General features: G+C 51.4%; 2 protein-coding genes across 3 annotated transcripts; both read right to left on the bottom strand.

Annotated features, from left to right (window-relative positions):
• Positions 1-381: 381 nt before the first annotated feature.
• Positions 382-4,574, bottom strand: LOC129515289 (T-cell surface glycoprotein CD1b-like). Of its 2 annotated transcripts, none has more exons than XM_055334106.1 (6): positions 4,563-4,574; positions 3,842-4,053; positions 2,975-3,253; positions 2,472-2,750; positions 2,033-2,126; positions 382-850 (listed from the first exon to the last, which is right to left on the bottom strand). In XM_055334106.1, exons 2-6 carry the CDS (start codon positions 3,927-3,929, stop codon positions 829-831), a joined length of 762 nt encoding a protein of 253 aa, XP_055190081.1. In that variant the 5' UTR covers positions 3,930-4,053; positions 4,563-4,574; the 3' UTR covers positions 382-828. The 2 variants fall into 2 exon arrangements, with proteins under 2 accessions (XP_055190081.1, XP_055190080.1); XM_055334105.1 differs by lacking the exon at positions 4,563-4,574 and adding an exon at positions 4,311-4,375 and having other exon boundaries at positions 3,842-4,117.
• A 6,850-nt stretch (positions 4,575-11,424) lies between these two features.
• Positions 11,425-16,254, bottom strand: LOC129515271 (T-cell surface glycoprotein CD1c-like). The gene is made up of 6 exons (XM_055334070.1): positions 16,178-16,254; positions 15,648-15,914; positions 13,858-14,136; positions 13,366-13,644; positions 12,948-13,038; positions 11,425-12,822 (listed from the first exon to the last, which is right to left on the bottom strand). The coding sequence occupies exons 1-6, from the start codon at positions 16,236-16,238 to the stop codon at positions 12,801-12,803; spliced, it is 999 nt and encodes a 332-aa protein (XP_055190045.1). The 5' UTR covers positions 16,239-16,254; the 3' UTR covers positions 11,425-12,800.
• Positions 16,255-20,871: the final 4,617 nt, after the last annotated feature.

Here is a 20,871-nt window from a genome sequence, read left to right as displayed (position 1 = left end):
GCAGGCCTTGCTCTCAAGGAGCTTGCAAGGAAAACGAGCAGAAACCCGGAAATAGCTCAATGCCAGGGGTACAGAGTGAAGTGACACCAGACAAGGGAGAGCCACTTCCACTGTAGCACTAAGGAAGGCTTCCTGGAGGAAGAAGCGTCTCAGCTGCGCCTCGACGGTCAACCAGGTAGAGTCGGAGACATTATGGTAAACATGCTCAGCATCTCTGCAAACGCAACCTTCCCAGCATAATGATACTTTGCCTACCTGACAAATGACATTTCAGCAGAAGCAGAAAAAAAAAAAAGGTCTAACATCAGAAGCCAAAAGGACGTTACCAGTAAGTTGTATATAATATTTCTTTTTTTTAAGATTTTATTTATTTATTCATGACAGACACCGAGAGAGAGGCAGAGACACAGGCTGAGGGATAAGCAGGCTCCATGCAGGGAGCCTGATATGGGACTTGATCCCGGGTCTCTAGGATCACGCCCTGGGCCGAAGGGGGATGCTCAACAGCTGAGCCACCCAGGTGTCCCAGTATATCATATTTCATTTATTCTGAGACACATTCTCTCCCACACTCATGTGTAGGAAGTCAAGGAGAATCCTACTCTTGATACCACCTCATAATAAACTCATGGTTTTCTCTTATTTTCCTGCTAGAGCTAGTGATTTGCATTACATCCTATAGGAACTCTGATACTATTGAATAGGAGGATTATTCGGTGAAATGAGATGCGATCGACCCCTCCCCGGCTCCCAGGGCTGACAACTTGAATCTGTGGGCTTCCAAGTGCTTATCCCAAATGGAAGAAGAGTTCATGAGATGGCGAGGGTTCATGAGATACTCTGATAGGACCTGTGAAGAACACAAGCAAAAAATAACTGCATAGTTGACGCTCATGCTCCCATGCTCATAGCAATGATATACACAAATCGCCAAAATGTGGAATCAGCCCAGGTGTCCATCGACGGGTGAATAGTAAACACCCTGTGTCCTGTTCGTGCAATGGAAATCATGACTCGGCCTTGAGAACACAGGAAATTGTGACACGTGGATGAACCATGAGGCCTTGTGCTGAGAGGAATAAGCCAATCACAAAAGGACAACGCGTAAACGTATGACTTAAATGAGGTCCCCAGAGGTGTCAAATTCCTAGACAGAGTATAGAATAGTGGGGAGCAGGGGCTGGGGAGGTGTTGTTCAATGTGTACAGAGTTCTAGTTTTCCAAGATGAGATGAGTTCTAGAAATTGGTTGCACGAACATGTGAATGTCCATACTTCTAAGGGTAGGTTTTAGGTCTTATGACGAAGGCTTACCACCATGGAAACAATAGATTTACATAAAGAAGATGGGATTGGGGAGTAAGGGAAGAGGGTCTGGTGGAAAGACTGAGGTAGTGCGATGTAATCGATAAAATGGTAGAAAGAGTGGATGTGTAGACCAAAAAAAAAGAAGATTAAAAATAAAAACTCTTTTTTTATATTTTTATATTACCCAATATAATATCCCCATTTTCATTCATTTGGGGAATATAAAAATATAAAAAATATAAAAATATTAAAAAAGAGTTTTTATTTTTAATCTTCTTTTTTTTTGGTCTACACATCCACTCTTTCTACCATTTTATCGATTACATCGCACTACCTCAGTCTTTCCACCAGACCCTCTTCCCTTACTCCCCAATCCCATCTTCTTTATGTAAATCTATTGTTTCCATGGTGGTAAGCCTTCGTCATAAGACCTAAAACCTACCCTTATAAAATATAAAAAATAGTGAAAGGGAATAAAGGGGAAAGGAGAAAAAATGAGTGGGAAATATCAGAAAGGGAAACAGAACATGAGAGACTCCTAACTCGGGGAAACAAACTAGGGGTGGTGGAAGGGGAGGTGGGCAGGGGGTGGGGGTGACTGGGTGATGGGTACTGAGGGGGGCACTTGATGGGATGAGCACTGGGTGTTATTCTATATGTTGGCAAATTGAACATAAATAAATAAATAAATGCTCAAAAAAATAAAAATAAAAATAAAAACTCACCAGCGCCTCCAAAGCCAAAACGGAAGACCTATCAGAAAGATCAAGACGGGCAGTATTATTGCCAAAGACATCAAGCCAATGGAGATGGAGTTTCCTGGAAATTAGGAAAGGACACAGGAAGTCACTTCAAAACCCGTTCTCTGATTCTTCTCGCCTTCCTTTGCCTGCTCCTGGGGTACACTCCCTCCATCCCTCCCTCTGCCTCCTTCTATCTCTCCATCCCCCTCTCCCTCCATCCCTTTCTTCATCCCTGCCATCTCACCCCGTCCCCCTCTGTCCCTCCCTCCATCCTTCCCTCCTCTTCCCCTACCCCTTCCGTCCCTAACCCCCACCCTCCTCTACTCTCCCTCTCATCTGTCCAGCCCTGCTCACGGCCAGCACCCCCTGGATGCTCGTGGACCCGTTCCCCGTGCCCAGCGGGGCCCCAGGCCCTCCTCACCCCAGTGGAGGACCATGTCCTGGCCCCCTAGACTGCTGTGCTTCACCCTGCAGGACAAGCCAGCGGCCTCCCGCGCCGCCACGTCCAGGGTCGCTTGGAGATACCACGTGCCGTCAGCATGGGGCAGGACGTCGCCTTGCCGGGTGCCCTGCTGCTCCTGCTCACCCCGCATCCACATCACCCACACAGGCTTGGGGTAGAAGCCGGAGACGTGGCACACCAGCTGCAGACGGCCAGGCCCGGGACTGGGGCCAGCGGACAGCCAGGCCTCGGGTCGCACTGGGGCAGGAGGCAGCAGAGAGGTGTCAGACAGTGACTCTGCTCTAGAGCCCAGGGATTGGGAAGCTCACAAGTTGGGACAGGGACCCCTTCTCCTCCTTTGGAAGCCAAATTATCTATTAAGCCCCTCTCTTCCCAGGCACCCGCTACTCTTGAATTTAAAACAAGTGGTGGGAACTGGAATGGAAAAGCCTCTGGGGGTGGAGGCCGGGGACAGGACTAACCTGGCCTCCTCAGCTCTGCCTTCCCGGCATCGAGTAGGCCCAGGAGAAACCGAGGGCAGGTTTCAAAGAGGAGCTTCTCCGCGATATCCCGGATGCCTTCATACTGAAGGGTGAGCTCACAGATGCGCTGCGCCCTGCTGCCGCCCTCCGGGGCAGGCACACAGGAGTGATTCTTGAGGCTCAGGAAGTCCAGGCCCCCTAAGGCTCCCCGCAAGAAGCTCACCGTGCCCCCGTCGGGGTGCAGCTGACAGCCTGCTACGCCCTGGATCTCAAAGGGGTCTGGATGGAAGGAAAATAGAGAAAAAATTATGAAGAAGCAAATGAGAAAGAAATGGGGGAAGAACCTGGGATTTGGGATTCGGGGGATGCGAAAGGTCTAAGGTGTCAAATAAGGGGCCAAAACCTCATTACAGCAAGCAGGGATTTTTCAGAAGGCTGAGACCCAGGGGAAGCATGCATGTCACTAATGGTAGAGACGCAGTTGTGCTGATGCATGTCAGTGGAAGGGAGTGGGGCAGAGTGCGAGGGCTGGGGTGAGCCATCCAGGGGGGCCCGGGAGGGGGACCGCGCGGGAGGTCCCAGGAGGGGCAGTGCAGGAGGAGGTCACCCGGACTTCGGGGCAGGGGAGTGGGGCTCCTTGCTGGGGTTTGAGGGAGCAAGTCGTGCCCAAGCCAAGCAGGAGATGTTAGAGACGGCAGCAGGAAGAACCCGGAAGCCTGTGCGGGGTGTGGAGTCAGAGCAAGCACTTGCTCCCGAGAAGGAGCGCGGGAGGGTGGGCGGGCAGGAGCTCCCAGGAAGCAGCCACCTGGAGCAGGGGGAGAGAAGGCCCCGGGAGCCCCCTCCCCGACCCCAAAGGCCTGGACTCACATTGCATCTGGAACTCCGGGGCGTGGTCCTGCACTTCCAGGATGAACCCGCTCAGGTAGACCTGGATGATCTCCTCCAGCTCGACCATCTCCTCGTCACTGAAGTTGCCCTTGGACCAGGGCTTCAGGAAAACCGCCCTGCCAGCGTCGGCGTCCCAGCCGTGGATCTGCACGTCACCCAGCCACCCAGAGCCCTGGTTCTGTGCCCAGCTGCTGTTGGCAAAGGACGAGATCTGGATGACACGGTACGAGGTGGGCCCCTGAAGGTCTGCGGGCGCTGGAAGGGCGACAGAGGGGCAGGGGAGGGACAGTCGGGGCCCATGACACACGGAGAATTGGAACCTCTGGGTCCCACAGAGAGCCCGAGACAGGAGTCTACAGGGCCTCGGCCCCTGCCCACCTCAGAGAGCAGCCCGACCCTCCCTGGCTGCATCCAGACACCACCCGGGCAGGTGCAGCCGGGTGCCCACCTGCCTCGCCGCCTCCCCCTGGGCACAGAGCCGCGGGCCACAGCAGCAGCAGCAGGAGCCGCATCTCCCCGGACAGCGGGCTGCCCCCCTCGACCGCTGGGCCCGCCACTTCCTCGCCCCTGGCACACAAGAGTTGCGCCTCCCACAGCCCGAGCCTCCCACTCACTCTCAGTTCCCCCCAGCCTGACTCTAGCGTTGATTTTCTTATCTCCCCGGCCTCTAGCTGCTTCCTGTCTTCGGTTCCCTTCATACTTAGCGCCTGGGAAGATGCCCAGTGTGGTTGGAAGGTCACTTCGCCTGCCAGGTCTGCACCCCTACAACCTCCAACAAGAGGGGGACGTCGGGCAACTGCCGGGCTAGCTCCACTCTACAGGGATGCTTCGGGTCCATCCACGTGGCTCAGCCTTCTCCCCACCTCCTTGCTCGGGCCCTGTGTCCTCACCTCCCCCAGCGTCCACACTGGCCCCCGTGGCTCATCTCACGCCTTTGACTCGTCCCTCTAACCCACATTCTCATTTCTGGGCAGGGCGGTTGGGTGGGGGGAGGTGTTGTATGCTGACCATCACTCACACCAAGGCCAGTGAACACCACCCCACCCGACTGCGGTGCTACAGATGCAGATCCCCGAGCCCAATGCAACAAATACCACTGTGCGTGATGCAAGCGATCAATCTCATGCCATAGCCAGTTTTGAGGGTAAAAATGACATCTTCTACCAGCGTATGGTCTTCTTTCAGTCACTCTCAAGCTTTGGAGCACGGGGTAACTAACCTTGAGGCCCGGAGAACCTGGGGAGTCAGTCAAGCATAGCTCTCTGTAGAAGGTTCACAAGCAATAGGGCCTCCTCCTCCTCCTCCTCCTCCTCCTCCTCCTCCTCCTCCTCCTCCTCCTCTTGCAACATCCCCAAGGTCAACATTTTGGCCTTTCTGACACCAGACAAAAGATTACTAGGTGAGCAGGGCACTTGTCGCTTTTCACCAAATGCTCAGAGGTGCTAGTCCTAAGATGCCATCCCCCGTCTTCTCTGGGATGCCCCTGGCATGCTGCAACAGTACACTGAACACCTTCTGAGTGAAATATTTGGACTCTAATCAATATTAGTTGCAAGGATGATTCTTTGATTTTTCTCCAATCAGGAAAAAAAATGACAATTTTGCATAGATCTACATACCGTCTAGCAGAAAGGTGGTGGTAAATCATTCCAAGCATAAGGAGCCTTCAGTAACGGATCCATTTATGTAGATTTAAAAAAAAACGCAAAATGAGGATTGTAACAATCTCTATGCCTGGAAATAAATGGCTCCCGGTGTTAAGAGCGGCCTTTATCCAAGACCGATTGCAAAATCCAAATTGCAAAGTATGTAAGTCAGAACAATATTCCTGGAATCCAATACCTCCTACAAGCTAATTCACTTTTTAGGTCACAGCCAGAGGACAGCAGAGACTTAACGTTACTTGACATTGTCAATTTTTTTTTCTTTGTAAGCCTTGAGTTTGAGACAGAGCGCCCAAGACTCGGTTGGATGTGCTGGCAATTCGCTGGCAAGCACCAGAGTTAAGAATTTAGGGGTGTGTGAGCATAATGAGCAGATTAATTCTCCTATGTGACTAGTATTCCACTGAGGGCGAGGTGGCAGCAGGAGAGGCAGTGCCGGCAGCTGCGGCGGGGAAGCCAGCGTCAGTGTGAGCGCCCACGCCTCCTGGAGCTCACTCAAATCCCACATGAGAACTACAGGCTCCGTTGCAGGGTCAGCACCTGACAGGTGTTCTTGTGCCCCCTTCCCCCCGCGCCCCCGACACTGTCACTGTCACCACCACCACCCCTGCTCCGTGCAAACCAGACCTAAGGCGTGGATGCAAGAGGCACACCCGGAGCTTGGTTACACAGCTACTCCACGCGCAGGCTGTCAGCCTCCTCTCCCGAATGGCCCACGCCTCCAAAACCAAACCCCGGGGGGACACCAATCTTTTGACGCCTGGTTAACGCCGATCAAGGAGCTCAGAAGACAGGGTCCTGCCTTTATGGGTGAAAAGGAGAGAGAACAGGATGAACAGGTGAAAACCCCCCTCTGATTCCTTCCTCCAAGATTCCAGAATTAGAAATACAACAAATATCCTCAAATTCTACCCCAAGAGCAAAGAAGAGAAGCATCTTGGAACCAATCATGAGATTTCTGCAGACTCGGGGCCAGCAGGGGCCCCTCCAGCAAAGCGCAGGCGGCCTGGGAGTTGGCACCCAGCTGGCATCTGGGCTGGGAGCAGCCCTGGGTCCTCAGTGGCCACAGGAGATGGAGCCGGCGGGCAGCCCACTGAATTGCTCGAATTTCGTGATTTCTTTCTTTTTTTCTTTTTAAAGATTTTATTTATTTATTAATGAGAAACACACACAGAGAGAGAGAGAGAGACAGAGACACAGGCAGAGGGAGAAGCAGGCTCCACGCAGGGAGCCCAACGTGGAGTCAATCCCGGGTCCCCAGGATCATGCCCTGGGCTGAAGGCAGCGCCAAACCTCTGAGCCACCCGGGCTGCCCTGAATTTCGTGATTTCAACCGAAGAATGAACGTCAACAACAGACCCAAAAATGGCAAGTGTGCCTTGACCTACTTGTTCATTTATGAGCTCATTCACTTATCCCCCAGGTACCGATTGAGCACCTCCTGTTTGTACGTGTGGCGGCTCAGCACTGTCTCGTCACCGTCGGAATTCCGACCCCCGTCCCGGCGTATCCCAAACCTGGAAGTCAGTTCACAGACTCGCTGTTAAGCTCAGGAACCTTGATGGGCTTGTAGCCTGGGACCCACAGACTCGTGAGAGTCAGAAAGAACCTTAAATTTGAGCTCTGAGGGGTATTTCCAGGGACAATGAACCCTGGCCTCCCCCGGACTAGGTCACAGAGGTTTAAACATTTGAGACAGACTGGAAAACCCACTGCATTTTTGCCTTCTTGGCTTTCAAACCAAACTGCATGTTTGTGGGTTTCGTATTTTTGTTTTATTTTGTTTTGTTTTGCTTCCTAACATGACTCTGTTCCTGTAGGTTCACTTTGGTTTCTGCCGTTGTCTGTCTTTTAAGAGAGCACATGGTGGGGTCCCTACAACCCTTTTATCGGAAGAGCAGACAGAGGTCCAGGTCTGTCTGGATTTCAAATTCAAATGTCAAATTCTAACTTACTATTTTCTTGCATTTGCTGTTGAAGAGGAGACTTCTGTTACCGCATTTGTCATTACTTTGTAGGCGATTTTTCTTTCCAGAGATTTTTCCATCTTTCCTTCCGTTCTTCTCCAAAGTGGGACATCCTCCACTTAGACTCTGGAGTTTCGCATTATAGTGCAAATATCTAATTGCTTATCTGTTTTGTTGTTGGGGTGAAACACAATATAGAATTAACTGTTTTATTTTTTATTTTGTTTTTGAAGAACATCTTTATTCAAAAGAATTAACTGTGTTAAAGTGTTCCGTTCGGTAGCGTTTAGTACATTACACTGTGGCACCACCACTAGCTCCAACAACTTCCAAAACATGCATATCACCCCAAAAGAATATCCCATATCCGTTACCCAGTCCCCCCCACCCCGACCTCATCCCACCCCCGTGCTGATTCTCTGTTAACTGATAATCTTCCTAATGTTTCAAAGGACTTACCTATTCTGAGCATTTCATATAAATGGAATTACACAGCATGAGCATGTTTGTGTCTAGTTTCTTTTACCAAACGTCGTATTTCTGAGGTTCACCCACATTGTATCATTTTTTCTTTCCTTTCTGTGGCTGAATGATGTTTCCTTGTTTGAGTCTACCACATTTGGGGTCACCATTTTTTCACTGGTGGATATTGGGGTTGTTTCTTCCTCTTCCAACGCTGCTGTGAACATCTGCATACAAATGTTTGTCTGGATATCTATTTTCTTTTTCTTTTTAATTTATTCATTTATGAGAGAGACAGAGAGAGAGGCAGAGACACAGGCAGAGGGAGAAGCAGGCTCCATGGAGGGAGCCCGATGCGGGACTCGATCCCAGGACCCCGGGATCATGACCTGAGCCAAAGGCAGACGCTCAGCCGCTGAGCCACCCAGGTGTCCCTGAACATCTATTTTCAGGATATATCTAGGGGTGAAAAGTCTGGGCCAAATGGTTAATTCTATGGTTAACCTTTTGAGGAACTGCCAAACCATTTTCACGGCAGATGTCCCACTTTACGTGCCCCTTGGTGACATAAGAGAGATGGAGTTTTAGATAGTTATTATGTTCGACGTAAACACGAATACATTTTTAAGATATGTGTTTCTTCACTGACTTAAAAACAAACTGAATGTGTCTTAAAAAAAAACATGAGAATAGTCGCTTTGTAGGTTTCTAAAATAGTTTTTGTAATTCTCTTTAACATCTGACTTAATAGAAAGCAGCTATATTTTCATATCTCCTTCCAAATAAAATCGGATGCAATATTACATGCCCATAATCTCTGGAAAGCGATGTACACTAAAATATCATCATAGTGTTGTTATAAGAATAGTCTTGAGCTCACAGAGCCTCCGGAAGGGGGCCAGGGGCTCCCAGGTACACCTGAACACACTGTGACAATAACTGGCCTAAATGTGGTGTTTCTTCGGGGGAAACGCAAAGGTGTTGTACCTTTTTTATTAGTTAAAATATTTCTACAAAGATATATTCTCCTAAATAACTATCTCATTACCCTGATATAACCAAAGACAGAAGAAGTAAGAGATTTTTCCCATTTGTGTACCAGTCTTCTAGAGAATGAATTGTTTGTGTAGCTTCCCAGGTAACCAATGAGTCATTTTTTTCTGCAATAGATGCACGAACGTCAACGTGTTTGAATGGCAAATCAAACTCCAATTAAAAAAATACCAAAAAAGAAAAGAAAATGCTGGACTCTGTCCTAGCCATTGTATTTGCTGAGTCCCATTTGTGACTTGGGATCCTTTCCGTGTCAGCCTGCTTCTGAATTCCCAACACCCCCTCCTCACTGAGCTCTCCATCCCTTCCTGGTGCAGCAGAGCAGCTCCAGACTCGGGTACAAACTCTGCCATTTCCCCCCGGCTCTCGGGTCCCTTATAATGGGAAAATACGATATGGAAGCCGTACGCCGAGACCCGGCTCAGTCTTAGATTCTGGGCTTTGTAAGTGGCTGACCTTTTTTTTTTTTTTTTTTTTTTTTTTTTTAAGAATAAACATGTTGGAGAAGTCCAGATAGACGGAGTGGCTAGCCGACGCTGACAAGGCTGCAGAAAGGAGCTGGTGGCCGTGGGGCTGGGCAAGTGGCTCCACAGCAAGTCCGAGCACACGGAGCAGCATCCGGGAGCACAGTCGCCCATCAGTGTCGTGCAGAGGCCGGAACATCGATGTCACCAGCAAGACCATTGTGAAGAGCGACAATTATCCCGGGGATCTGGAAGGTGTAAGGGCTGGACCTCATGGTGTTAGCCATTGTGTGTCCAGCGCAGCCCAGAGTGGCTCTCAGTTCACGTGGACAGACTGGGTGCCGGCCTGGGTCGAAACACTGCTGTGGGATTCTTGACAACACAGTGTGACCCCCAGAAACCATGATGCCACCGTCACACCCTGTCAGGGGCCCGGGGCTCTCTAGGGGGTCCCAGGAGCTGCTGAGCATCTGCACAAGGAATGACCTCCAGAAGCTCTCGCCCTTGACCCAGGTCTGATGTCCCCACCCCGGCCCTCCAGTCCTCGTGAGCGCGAAGATGCACCCGGGAATAGAGTGGGCCAGTAGGCACCCACAAGGAGCTCTCGCATCTTTGACACCTCCTACCCTTTCTTTTGGTTTGCTTTTGCTTAATATTCTAGAATCTCTCATTCCTTCCAGGCTCTTCAGATTTTAACAACACAATGTCTGGAGGAGCTGTTTCCATACTGCATACTGTTGTACTTTGCTTTCAATGGCTAGGAACTGAGACTCTTGTTGGTTTGATTTATAATGTTACAACATGTCTACATGGAGCAGGACACCCCAATGGCTGGGTGAGGGGCTCAGCACATTCTTTCCCCCAAATACCAGCGATAATACCAGACATAATTTTCTAAATAAATCATTTCAGAATTCTGGAAAAAGACCAAAGGCGTGCAACAGATGGAGAAGCACTTTGTTCAAACATTGCCTTAGCGTCAGCAAGAGCAATGGGGTGACTGAACACACGGCTGCTTCCTTCCACCCCTGGTGCAGTGATTGTGGAGACCGAAGACCTGTAGCGTTGAGGCCACCAGAAGCGTAGACCCAATGTGGAATTCCACAGAGAGGCCCTATGCCCAGGGAGCTTGTAGGAAACAATAGCAAAGGGTAGCAAGAGTCAAAGGTCTACATGCCTGCTGCCTACAGCTGCAATTCCACTCGAAGCAAAGAAGAGAGCAGCTGAAATTTCATAGACACTGGGGAAGTGAGTCATCCACGGTGGACCTTGATGAGCTCTCGAGTACTCCTAGAGACGTGGAAGGTTGCACACAAACTAAGGAGAGAGCAAAGCAGGCCATGGTTACCTGCTTCTTCCTGGCCAGACGTGAAGCTTTGCACAAAGTAGAAGCCAGGGCAGGTCTGTAAGCTGCTTGAATGGTGAACGTGTGCTCCAATCCACACGCGTCCCCCCAACAAAGGGTGTAAACCTTACCTCCTTACCTGTTTGACATGTTGCTAAAACACACAGTTCAACCAAGTGAATCTGAAGATGTCTTGGCTTTATTAAATCATTCATGAATGGGGCAGCATCCCATCTAGGAAGTAGAGGTAGGAGTGACTCAGAGGAAGATGGGACAGTGGGAGGAAAATAGGAAGGGAGGAGAGAAAAGTGATCTTACAGTGACCACTTTGCAGTGTAGACAAAAACCCAAATATTACGTTGTACACCTGGAACTAATATAATGTTACATACCAATTGTCACCTCTATTAAATAAAAAAGAGAGAGAGAGAGAGAGAGCAGGGCAAATGTCAGGGCACCCAGAATCCACAAAATTAGTCCAGGGAGGTAATGGAACAAACAAAGCAACTTTATTCAAAGAACCTCAACCTAGAAACAGAACAAATAACCATCAAAGAAGAGGTGAATGAAAAAAAAGTGCTTTATTCATACATGCAATCAATTGGGCAATAACAAGGAATGTTGACTGACCTACAACCATATGCTAGGTGGGGGGAAAAAACACCTGGATACAAAGAGTACATACAGATGATTTCATTTTAATAAAAATATAGAAAAGAAAAAAAAGAAAAAATATAGAAAAGACAAATGTAAGCTTAACTATAACAAGTAAGCATGCCAGTAGTTGCAAGGGTGCCCCGTTGACAGTTGAGCTGCAAATGGGTGCAGATATATCAGGGTGATGAGTTGTGCTGCATCTTGATTGTGGTCTTGCTTGCATGGGTGTACATGTCTTTCAAAAGGAGCGGAACCACGCACTTAAAACTGATGCATTTTACTGTACGTAAATTCTACATTTACATACAGTAAAATGCGTCAACTTATCTATGGAACTGATTCAGAATTCCTAAAAAGAAACAAAATGATGTACCCAGGACGAAGGACGTAGACTGAAGAAGTAGGCATTGTACCTCCAGGCAGGGGGGTACGGCCCTCACCGTTTCCTCGCCCACCGATTTACGGGTGCGTGTTCCTGTCTCAGGTTCAGTGCTTGACAAGTATTGAGCTTGTGAATGAAACTTAAAGGAAACAAAATCCAGACGAGCGTGTCTGAGATAGATAGGGGCTTGTCTTCCACATGCATCCCTTGCCTTGATCCCATCCTAATGCTGGGGACCAGTTCTCTTTTTCCTTTTTGTTAACCATCCAGCAACATGCCTGCTCCCCTGCCCTGCAGATGTGGCCTATTCAGTCTCTCTTCTTGTTTAGAGTAAGTTGGAGAGAGTTGCCCCATTGTATTTACAAAGTAAGGAGGGCAAGGAGCAAAGCTGCACTTACGTGTTAGGAAGAAAATGAGGGAGCTAAAGGAATGTGGGCTTTCTGGGCTGGGGACACTCTGGAACGTGAAGGGAAATGTCAGTCCTCCCAATACTGCAACCACGTCAGGAAATCGAACTTGGATATGGGTTATTTGGGTTTGATTCTCACTGAGCATATGTTGCATGCAGGAAACGCACCTTCGTCTCGGTCGTTGTCCCAAAGGAGCTTGCACGTTGGGAGGGGAAGAAAGACCTGAGTAACGGCGTGCGGGGTAGAAACGAGGTGCCGGTGTAGCAGAGCTGAAGAAGGGCTTCCCGGGTACGGATGAGGGAACACCCTGGAGGCTGTGAAGCCGAATGGGCTTCAAAAGCACAGGACTATGGACCAAACGGAGATTACAAGCAAGGCGTCCCATACAGAGTCACAGAACTGAGCTAGTTTGTGTGAACAAGGGGTCATAATGCAGAAACAGGAAAAAAAAATTACACGGAGGGTGGAAAGAAGGGTATCATCAGTCTGTTGTCCGAGGCTCCGGAGCCGCTGGGGGAGGCGAGGAGACGAAGCTCACGGGATGTCCTGATAGGAGCTGGGAAAGAGAGACGGGAGACACTGGGTGCGCTGGAGGTGGCGCGGTCAGGACACGGACGCTAAGACAGGTGGAAATGGAACGCGAAATAAGGTAGTGGGAAGAGAGGAGAAAACGGAACTCACCAGCGCTTCCGAAACCACAACGCAAGGACTATGAGAAGCACTAGGGGCACCGTCACGGCCAGCAGGATCAAGTACGTGGGGACGTGATGTCCTGTGGGCATTGGAGAGACACACGGGTGTCGTGGGTGACCCACCGCCAGTTCTACTCCGTCCACACCGACACGTACATTGGCTACACGCACCGTCTCCAACCAGCCCAGTCGCTGTCCTCACACCTGCTCAGGGAAGGCCACCCATCCCTCCCCAAGTCCCTTATATCTGAGGCTCCCTGCGCTCCATCCTCACATCCTTGAAATCACTTGTATTTCTTCCTTCCTGCTGTTACAGGCCCTACTTCTGGCCTCCAGAAACCGTCCTCTGCCCCAGCCTCTAGGCTCAGGAACCCCCGTCGCACACCTCCAGACCCCATCTTCCTCACCCCAGTAGAGAACGATGTCCTGGCTCCCTAGACTGCTGTGCTTCACCCTGCAGGACAGGCCGGCCGCCTCCCGGGCCACCACGTCCAGGGTCACTCGGAGATACCACGTGCCGTCAGCATGGGGCAGGATGTCGCCTCGCCGGGTGCCCTGTTGCTCCTGCTTGCCCCGCATCCATGTCACCTGCACAGGCTTGGGGTGGAAGCCGGAGACGTGGCACGCCAGCTGCAGCCGGCCAGGCCCGGGAGTGGGGCCCATGGACAGCCAGGCCTCGGGTCGCACTGTGGGGAGCATGAAGCACATTCAGAGGGGGGCTCTAAGACACAGCTTAGGGCTTATTAACCGCATCGGCACGTGCGTATTATCTTGCTTTAGGAACATGAACCCAACAAACCTTGTCCCTCTTGAACTCTTCCTTATTCCAACTTGGATAGGGACGGTGGGAAGGGGCAAGAACTGTGTGGAAAAACCTTAGAGGAAGGGGCTGTACGAACCTTGCCTCTTATAATCCACCTTTGCTGCATCGAAGAGACCCAAGACAAATCGGGGACAGGTGCTTGTGATGAGCCTGTACACTATTTCCTTGATGCCTTCGTACTGGTTTATGAGATAACAGACACTCTGGGCTTTGCTATCAGCTCCTGGAGATGGCACCAGGGACATGTTTTGGAAAGTCACAAAATCTGATCCTTCATAAGCTGACTGCAAGAAGCCTTTTGAAATGTCACTGGAATGTAGCTCACAGCCAGCGACCACCTGTAGTTCAAAAGGATCTGGGAAGAAGGAGAAACAGATTTGTGGGGAAAATTGAGAGAAATTATTTAAGAATTTTATTAAAAAGTGGCACATGGTATTATACCGAGTGAAATAAGTCAGTTGGAGAAGGACAAACATTATATGGTCTCATTCATGTGGGGAATATAAAAAATAGTGAAAGGGAATAAAGGGGAAAGGAGAAAAAATGAGTGGGAAACATCAGAAAGGGAGACAGAACATGAGAGACTCCTAACTCTGGGAAACGAACTAGGGGTGGTGGAAGGGGAGGTGGGTGGGGGGACGGGGTGACTGGGTGATGGGCACTAAGGGGGGCACTTGATGGGATGAGCACTGAGTGTTATTCTATATATTGGCAAATTGAATAACCAATAAAAAATAAATTTATAAAAATTTTTCAAAAAGTGGCACATGAAAAAATAAATAAAATAAATAAAAAATTTTAAAAAGTGGCACATGAAAAAATAAATAAATAAAATAAAATAAATAAAAAATTTTAAAAAGTGGCACATGAAAAAAATAAAAATAAAATAAAATAAAACAAATAAAAAATTTTTTAAAGTGGCACATGAAAAAAATAAAAATAAAGTAAAATAAAATAAAAAATTTTAAAAAGTGGCACATAAAAAATAAAATAAAATAAATAAAAATTTTAAAAAGTGGCACATGAAAAAAATAAAAATAAAATAAAATAAAACAAATAAAAAATTTTTTAAAGTGGCACATGAAAAAAATAAAAATAAAATAAATAAAAAATGTTAAAAAGTGACACATGAAAAAAATAAAAATAAAATAAAATAAAATAAAAATTTTTAAAAAGTGGCACATAAAAAAATAAAAAATAAATAAATAAATAAATAAATAAATAAATAAATAAATAAATAAATAAAAGTGGCCCATGAAGATTTTATGAGGATGGAGGTGTAAGCCAAAGATGTGTTTGGGAATGAGGAAGAGAGTTGATGGGATGGGGAAGGTGCCGTAAGGGATACATGGCAAGAATTAAGGATTTGATCTGAAGAAGTCCGGGAAATGATGAGTGAGCCGCAGGTCAGAGGGTGGGGACAGGGGAGGAGCCCAGGTGAAGGAGCTGCAAGTACCGCTCTCCAGGTCTCATGACGTGGGCCATGAGGGTTGTCGAGTTGTGGACATAGACTTGGGGAGACACCCATTGGGGGAAGAGATTATACTTTAAGGGAGTCAGGCGCAGAGGGGGATGGTTGTGTGTCTCCATGTTTTAGGCCATAGAAGGGAAACCACTGGGGAAAGATGAAAATGCACAAGAGAAAAGGAATCCGAGGAAGCGAGAGTCTACGACATCTTGAGAGTCGATATCTGGAATGACCCCCAAGAAGTTTATGCACAAAGATTTTTACGGTGGAGCAGGAATAACAGGCAGAAGGTCCAGAAGGGGGTGAGGATGCTCCCCAGAAATCGGAGAACCTCCTGAGGGGTTCCCTTAGGAACTTATTCCTAGGAACTTTCCTAATTCCCTTAGGATTGAACTTACACGTGAAGTGCAGTTGACTGGCATATTCTTGGGCCTCCCGGGTTAATCCAATGAGGTAGACACGGAACAGCATCTCCAGATCTATGAGTTCCTCGTCACTGAAGTTGCCCTTAGACCAGGTGTGCAGGAAAATGATGGTGCCAGAGTCGCTGTCCCAGCCATGAGTCTGCACGTCACCCAGCCACCCTGAGCCCCGATGCTGCGCCCAGGACTGATTGACAAAGGATGAGATCTGGATGATAGTGAACACAAGGTGTTCCTGGATGGCTGTGGGTAGTAGAGGGGTAGTGGGTCAGGTAGAGAGAGAGACAGGGAGAGACAGAGAGACAGAGACAGGGCGGGGGGAGATGAGCTGTGACTGGGTTGGTGATGGTGCTTCTGGGGCCCCCGACTCACCACCATCCCATCAAGGAGTAAACAGGACCCCTCCGGGCGTGAGCACTCTGGTGACCTGAGAGTCACCGTCTGTCTTGGGAGCGGCCGGGATGTCCCACCAGGCCCCAGGGACTGGGCGGCCGGCGAGCTCTTACCTTGCGCGCTGTCGCCCCACAGGAGAAGAGCGGCCAGCAGGACACGCTCCAGAGGCAGCATGTCACCTGCAGATGCTTCCCTGCTCCCTGCCTTCTCAGCAGAGCTGCCCCAGCACTTCCGTCCTGACTTCCTTCTTTCATCAGGACGCCGCGCTCCTCCCCACAAGCGCCCATTGAAACAGAAGACGGTCTGCGGCTCCCTCAACCTCCCACTCATGCTCTCGTTTCCCCTCCAGCTCAGACCAGCAGTGGCTCCTGCTTGGTGGCCCGCTGCTCCCTTGTCACCAGCCTCCCCGCTGCTGGCTTCCCTCCACGAGCCCTGGAAGGTCCCTGCACCTGTTGGGGCCTCGCGTCACACGGCGACAACCACAAGACACACACTGCAGCGCGTCGCCCAGCCCCGCTCGTCCTGAGAGGTCAGGGTTCCGGGTTCTCCATGCGGCTCTGCCTCAGTGTCCCCACCCCGCCTCCTGTCTGGACACTGGGTCCGCCTCTTCCCCGCTTTCCCATCTCACCCCGTAGCCGTCCACCTGTCTTGCTGGTCCCCTTTGTAGCAGGAGGATTTGCCTCCTCCAGTCCTCAGCCTCTCCCGGGGCATCTGGTAAACCATGGGGGGCCCTCCGCTGCCCCAGGCGGTGGAAGGGCGGCCCCCCCACGGGGCACAGAGCAGTGCAAAAGTCCTCTGCCCTCCTGGTGACTCTAATTCATATATTCACGCACTTGAGAAAGTCCCTCAACACACACTTGTCACCAAGTGTGTTGGTGGGTAACATACAGAGACAGGCAGGGGTATTTAAACCAACGGTTGAAAGCCGTCGAGACCGTTGTCCTTTCAGCGTCCAGCATCCCAGACCCAAAGTCGAGCCTTTCCGGGGAGGTGTGCTGACCTCCCCGCCCCAGGAGCGTCTGCAATCGGAACACTTGGGAGAGGCTCTCTTCTCAGTCCCGGGCTGCAGTGGGCGCTGTGCCAGGGAGGGCCGGGGGGTCACGGGTGCAGCCTTCTGAGGGGACACGTGCAAGGGGGGACCTGGCATGTCCTCGACGATGGCATGTGTGGTGATCAGAGCAAAATACATTGTCAGGAAGAAAGAGTGGGGTCTGTTCATGCTCGAGGATACGCAGGTGCCCGTCGAGGGGCGGCTTGAGGTGGATGGTTGTAAGCGGCTCTTGCCAGGGCCGTGGGTTTATGACAGCGCCCTTTAATAACTTCCCAAGTTTGCGGAGGGCAAGGGGACGGACACGTCATGAAATCCCACGTGCGGCCATCCCTCTTTCACGTTTGTCACACGGCGACCAAGTCACGGTCGGCGGGCTCTTTCTACAACGGCCACGGGTAGAAACAGACTCCTCCGGAAGCCAGCGGCCCCGCCCGGACCGTGCTCACACCCCAGGTCCCCTCGCTGCCTGAATCTTCTTGCCAGTGGCAAGCTCTGGTCCCAAACCACAGCCCACACGGTGCTGGATGGTTAGCACCCCGCCCCCCGCGGCCCGCAGGAAACTCGCAGCCTTCAGCTCTCACAGCAGGTCGGGGCAGTGGGGTGTGCAGTGCTGCAGACATGAGGCACCTGCACCCCACGGCCCGCACAGTCAGGGAGCCGCCACCGCGGGTCGGAGCCGCGTGTGGTTCGCTGCCGTCGGGAATCAACGTGCTGCATGTGGCTAAGACACTCAGGTGTACCCGGGCCTGCAGCCCAGCCAGACCCGGCCTCGCCCGGGGGCCCACAGGGCGACGTGCATCCTCTCCCCGTCCTGAGCTCAGAACCAAAGGAGGTACAGACAGGCAGCGTTAGGATGAGCAAACTGTCAGCCCCACCTCTGAGAAAGCTTCCGGAGAATTTCCCTTACGTGAGCCATCCAGGGAATTTTGCTGGCATCGAACTCTGAATGGACTGGTCTTATTGTAGAGAGATTATTTGTGGGCCCCCCCCCAACATTCCTATGTTAGCAGCCCTAAGTTTCCCCCCCCACCCCACAGCTGCGGGGTTCTATTCGAAGGTGGGACCCCTGAGCAGGTGGCCATGTTACACAGGATGCCAGCAGGGGGGCCGACAAGAGGAGACACCGCAGAACGAGGGCGCTCCCTCCCCATCCCCCCAGGAAAGGTCACCTGAGCGCATGTCAGGAAGGCCGCTGTGCGTTGGCCCTGGGAGAGGCCAGTATCTTGTACCTCTGGTCTCAAGGGCCTGTGCGTGTTAGGCCCCGGCAGCCCAGCCCTGCAGACGCCCTGTCTGCCCCCCAGAGCCCCGAGGGCAAGACACCCCCCAAAGACACCCCCAGGGGCCCCTGCAGATGCCCTGGCTGCCCCCCCACAGCCCCAAGGGCAGGACACCCCCCAGGGGCCCCTACAGATGCCCTGGCTGCCCCCCTGCAGCCCTGAGAGCAGGACAACACACCCCAGGGGCCCCTGCAGACGCCCTGGCTGCCCCCCAGAGCCCCGAGGGCAGGACACCCCCCTAGGGACACCCCCAAGGGGCCCCTGCAGACTACCTGGCTGCCCCCCCCACAGCCCCAAGGCCGGGACACCCCCAGGGACACCCCCAGGGGCCCCTGCAGCCAGTTCCCGCATGATTCACGTCTGAGGGACAGAGCCTGACGCCCTCTCACTTTGCCATCATCTCTCTGGGGCTCTGATCATGTTCATTTCTATTTACAGAACTTTTTCCTTCTTCTCCCACGTCTCACGTGTCACCTTCCATCTTGTGTCCACACTTGTCTCCTTGCCCTTCACCTGAGCTCCCGGCCTCCCTCCCTTGTCCCCCCTCCTGCTTATCTCCCCCATTCCTGGAGGACCCGCCACCGCCGTGAGTGACCCCTGGACCCTCCGGCACTGCTTATGCCTTGACCATAGGCTTCTATGCGTCATGACATACGAAGGGTCCTTTTCTTTTGCAAAACAGAAACCAGATATTTTTTGCAAGCTCACGGCTTGCATGAGCAGTTTTTACAGTCCCACACTCTTATGCAAAGCGAAGACTGACTTTGAATCATAAGATTTGGAGTCAAAATTTAAAAATGGCAATTTGCATCGATGGCCCCCTTCTTAGTGACATCATCACTTCATTTTTCCTTAAAAAAAAAAAATCCCTTAACCCTGTGACAGTTATAAGGAATTAAGCACATTGACCTGGAATTCTAATCTCATTCTGCCTACGGTACTAATCGCACTAAAACATCATGACAGGCCAGGGCTACAGACATCAATTTACGGGATGTTTTGGAAGTAGACCTTTGACTTTTTTTTTTATGTTTTTATTTATTTATTTATTTACGATAGTCACAGAGAGACAGAGAGAGAGAGAGAGAGAGAGAGGCAGAGACACAGGCAGATGGAGAAGCAGGTTCCATGCACCGGGAGCCCGATGTGGGATTCGATCCCGGGTCTCCAGGATCGCGCCCTGGGCCAAAGGCAGGCGCTAAACCGCTGCGCCACCCAGGGATCCCGACCTTTGACTTTTATTGTACTAAAAGGTCACATTAGCAGCATCTTTCGAGCGATCATGGCTTAGCGCTCTCCAGTGAAAAAACTGGAAGCAGGCCGTTCAGGGCTGTTGTGGCTTCTGCTACCTCGGGACTTGGTGTGTAGGTTCCTCTTTTGTTTGGGGGGTTTTTGAGTGTTTTGTTTTGTTTTGTGTCATGTCTGGTCTTTCTATGCTTGGTCCTCCTTCTGAAGGTCACCTCATACTTGAAGGTGGTTTTCGGAGACCCTTCCTCGAGCCACCACGAAGCCAGCAATGTGGGGGCAGGACGAAGGTGGGCACAGCCCCTACTACCGCTGCGGTCCCCTTGCTGAGCTGGGCAGTCCTGGGTCACTCCACTCGAGGATGCAGCTCTGTGTCCCCATCTAACATCTAATGCTTGGGGGGTTGGTTTACTGTCGAGCAAGCATCTTTGAGAGACAGCGGTGGGGTCTCCCGTGGAGGCCCAGGTGGTGGGTAGGTGTGTGGCTGGCAAGCAGTTTCAGGTGACGTCCCCGGAACCAACTCAAGGCCCTACGACGGTGGCTGCTCCCCTCAGGACACGCTGGAGCCATGTCAGGGCTGGCACCTGTTGCCAGGTCGGGCCGGGTCAGGCCGGGTCTGGCCTCCTGGCCGAGCAGGATGGTACAGAGTTGGGCCGCAAGGGCCTCTGCCTTAGAGCAGAGCCTCGGGTTCACCTCAGGAGGAATCGGGGCTCCCCACGGGGCCAGCAGCAATCTCCGTGGACCCTCGTGGCCACTTCTGAGCACGTGTGCAAGCCTTCGAGAAGCGTCCAGCTGCCACCTCCACCGCAACTCAGCCGGTGTCCAGCCGCCGCTCTAACAGGTGGTGTGAGATCATGGCAGGTGGTGCGGAGGTTAGAGCATGCGGCCTAGAAGTCACCGCTGCTCAAAGCCCACAAAGCGGGTCCCCGTGGACTGCGTGGACCCCCGGAGCCTCTCAGGCCAACCCTGGGTGCCCCCGGAGCCTGCTGCGCGGAGGCCACTTTCCGCGGGGGCTTATAGTCAGGTTCCTTGGGTCAGGAGCCCATGAACCTGCGGGCAACAGGTGCCACCCGTGGGACACAGCTTCCCCAGAGCCTTGTTCTCTGCACCACGCAGCTTGGTCCTCGTAAGAACCATCGGGAGAAACTGCCATGTGGCCTGAGGACGGCAAGAGCTGCGCTTTCTCAAACGACTGGGCCCCGCACCTTCCTAGGCCCAGGGACGGCCCCTCGGG

The sequence above is a fragment of the Nyctereutes procyonoides genome, unplaced genomic scaffold, assembly GCF_905146905.1.
Source record: "Nyctereutes procyonoides isolate TBG_1078 unplaced genomic scaffold, NYPRO_anot_genome, whole genome shotgun sequence".
NCBI lineage: Eukaryota > Metazoa > Chordata > Mammalia > Carnivora > Canidae > Nyctereutes > Nyctereutes procyonoides.
The sequence above is the reverse complement of the archived record's forward strand: the minus strand, read 5'-3'. Positions and strand labels throughout refer to the sequence as shown.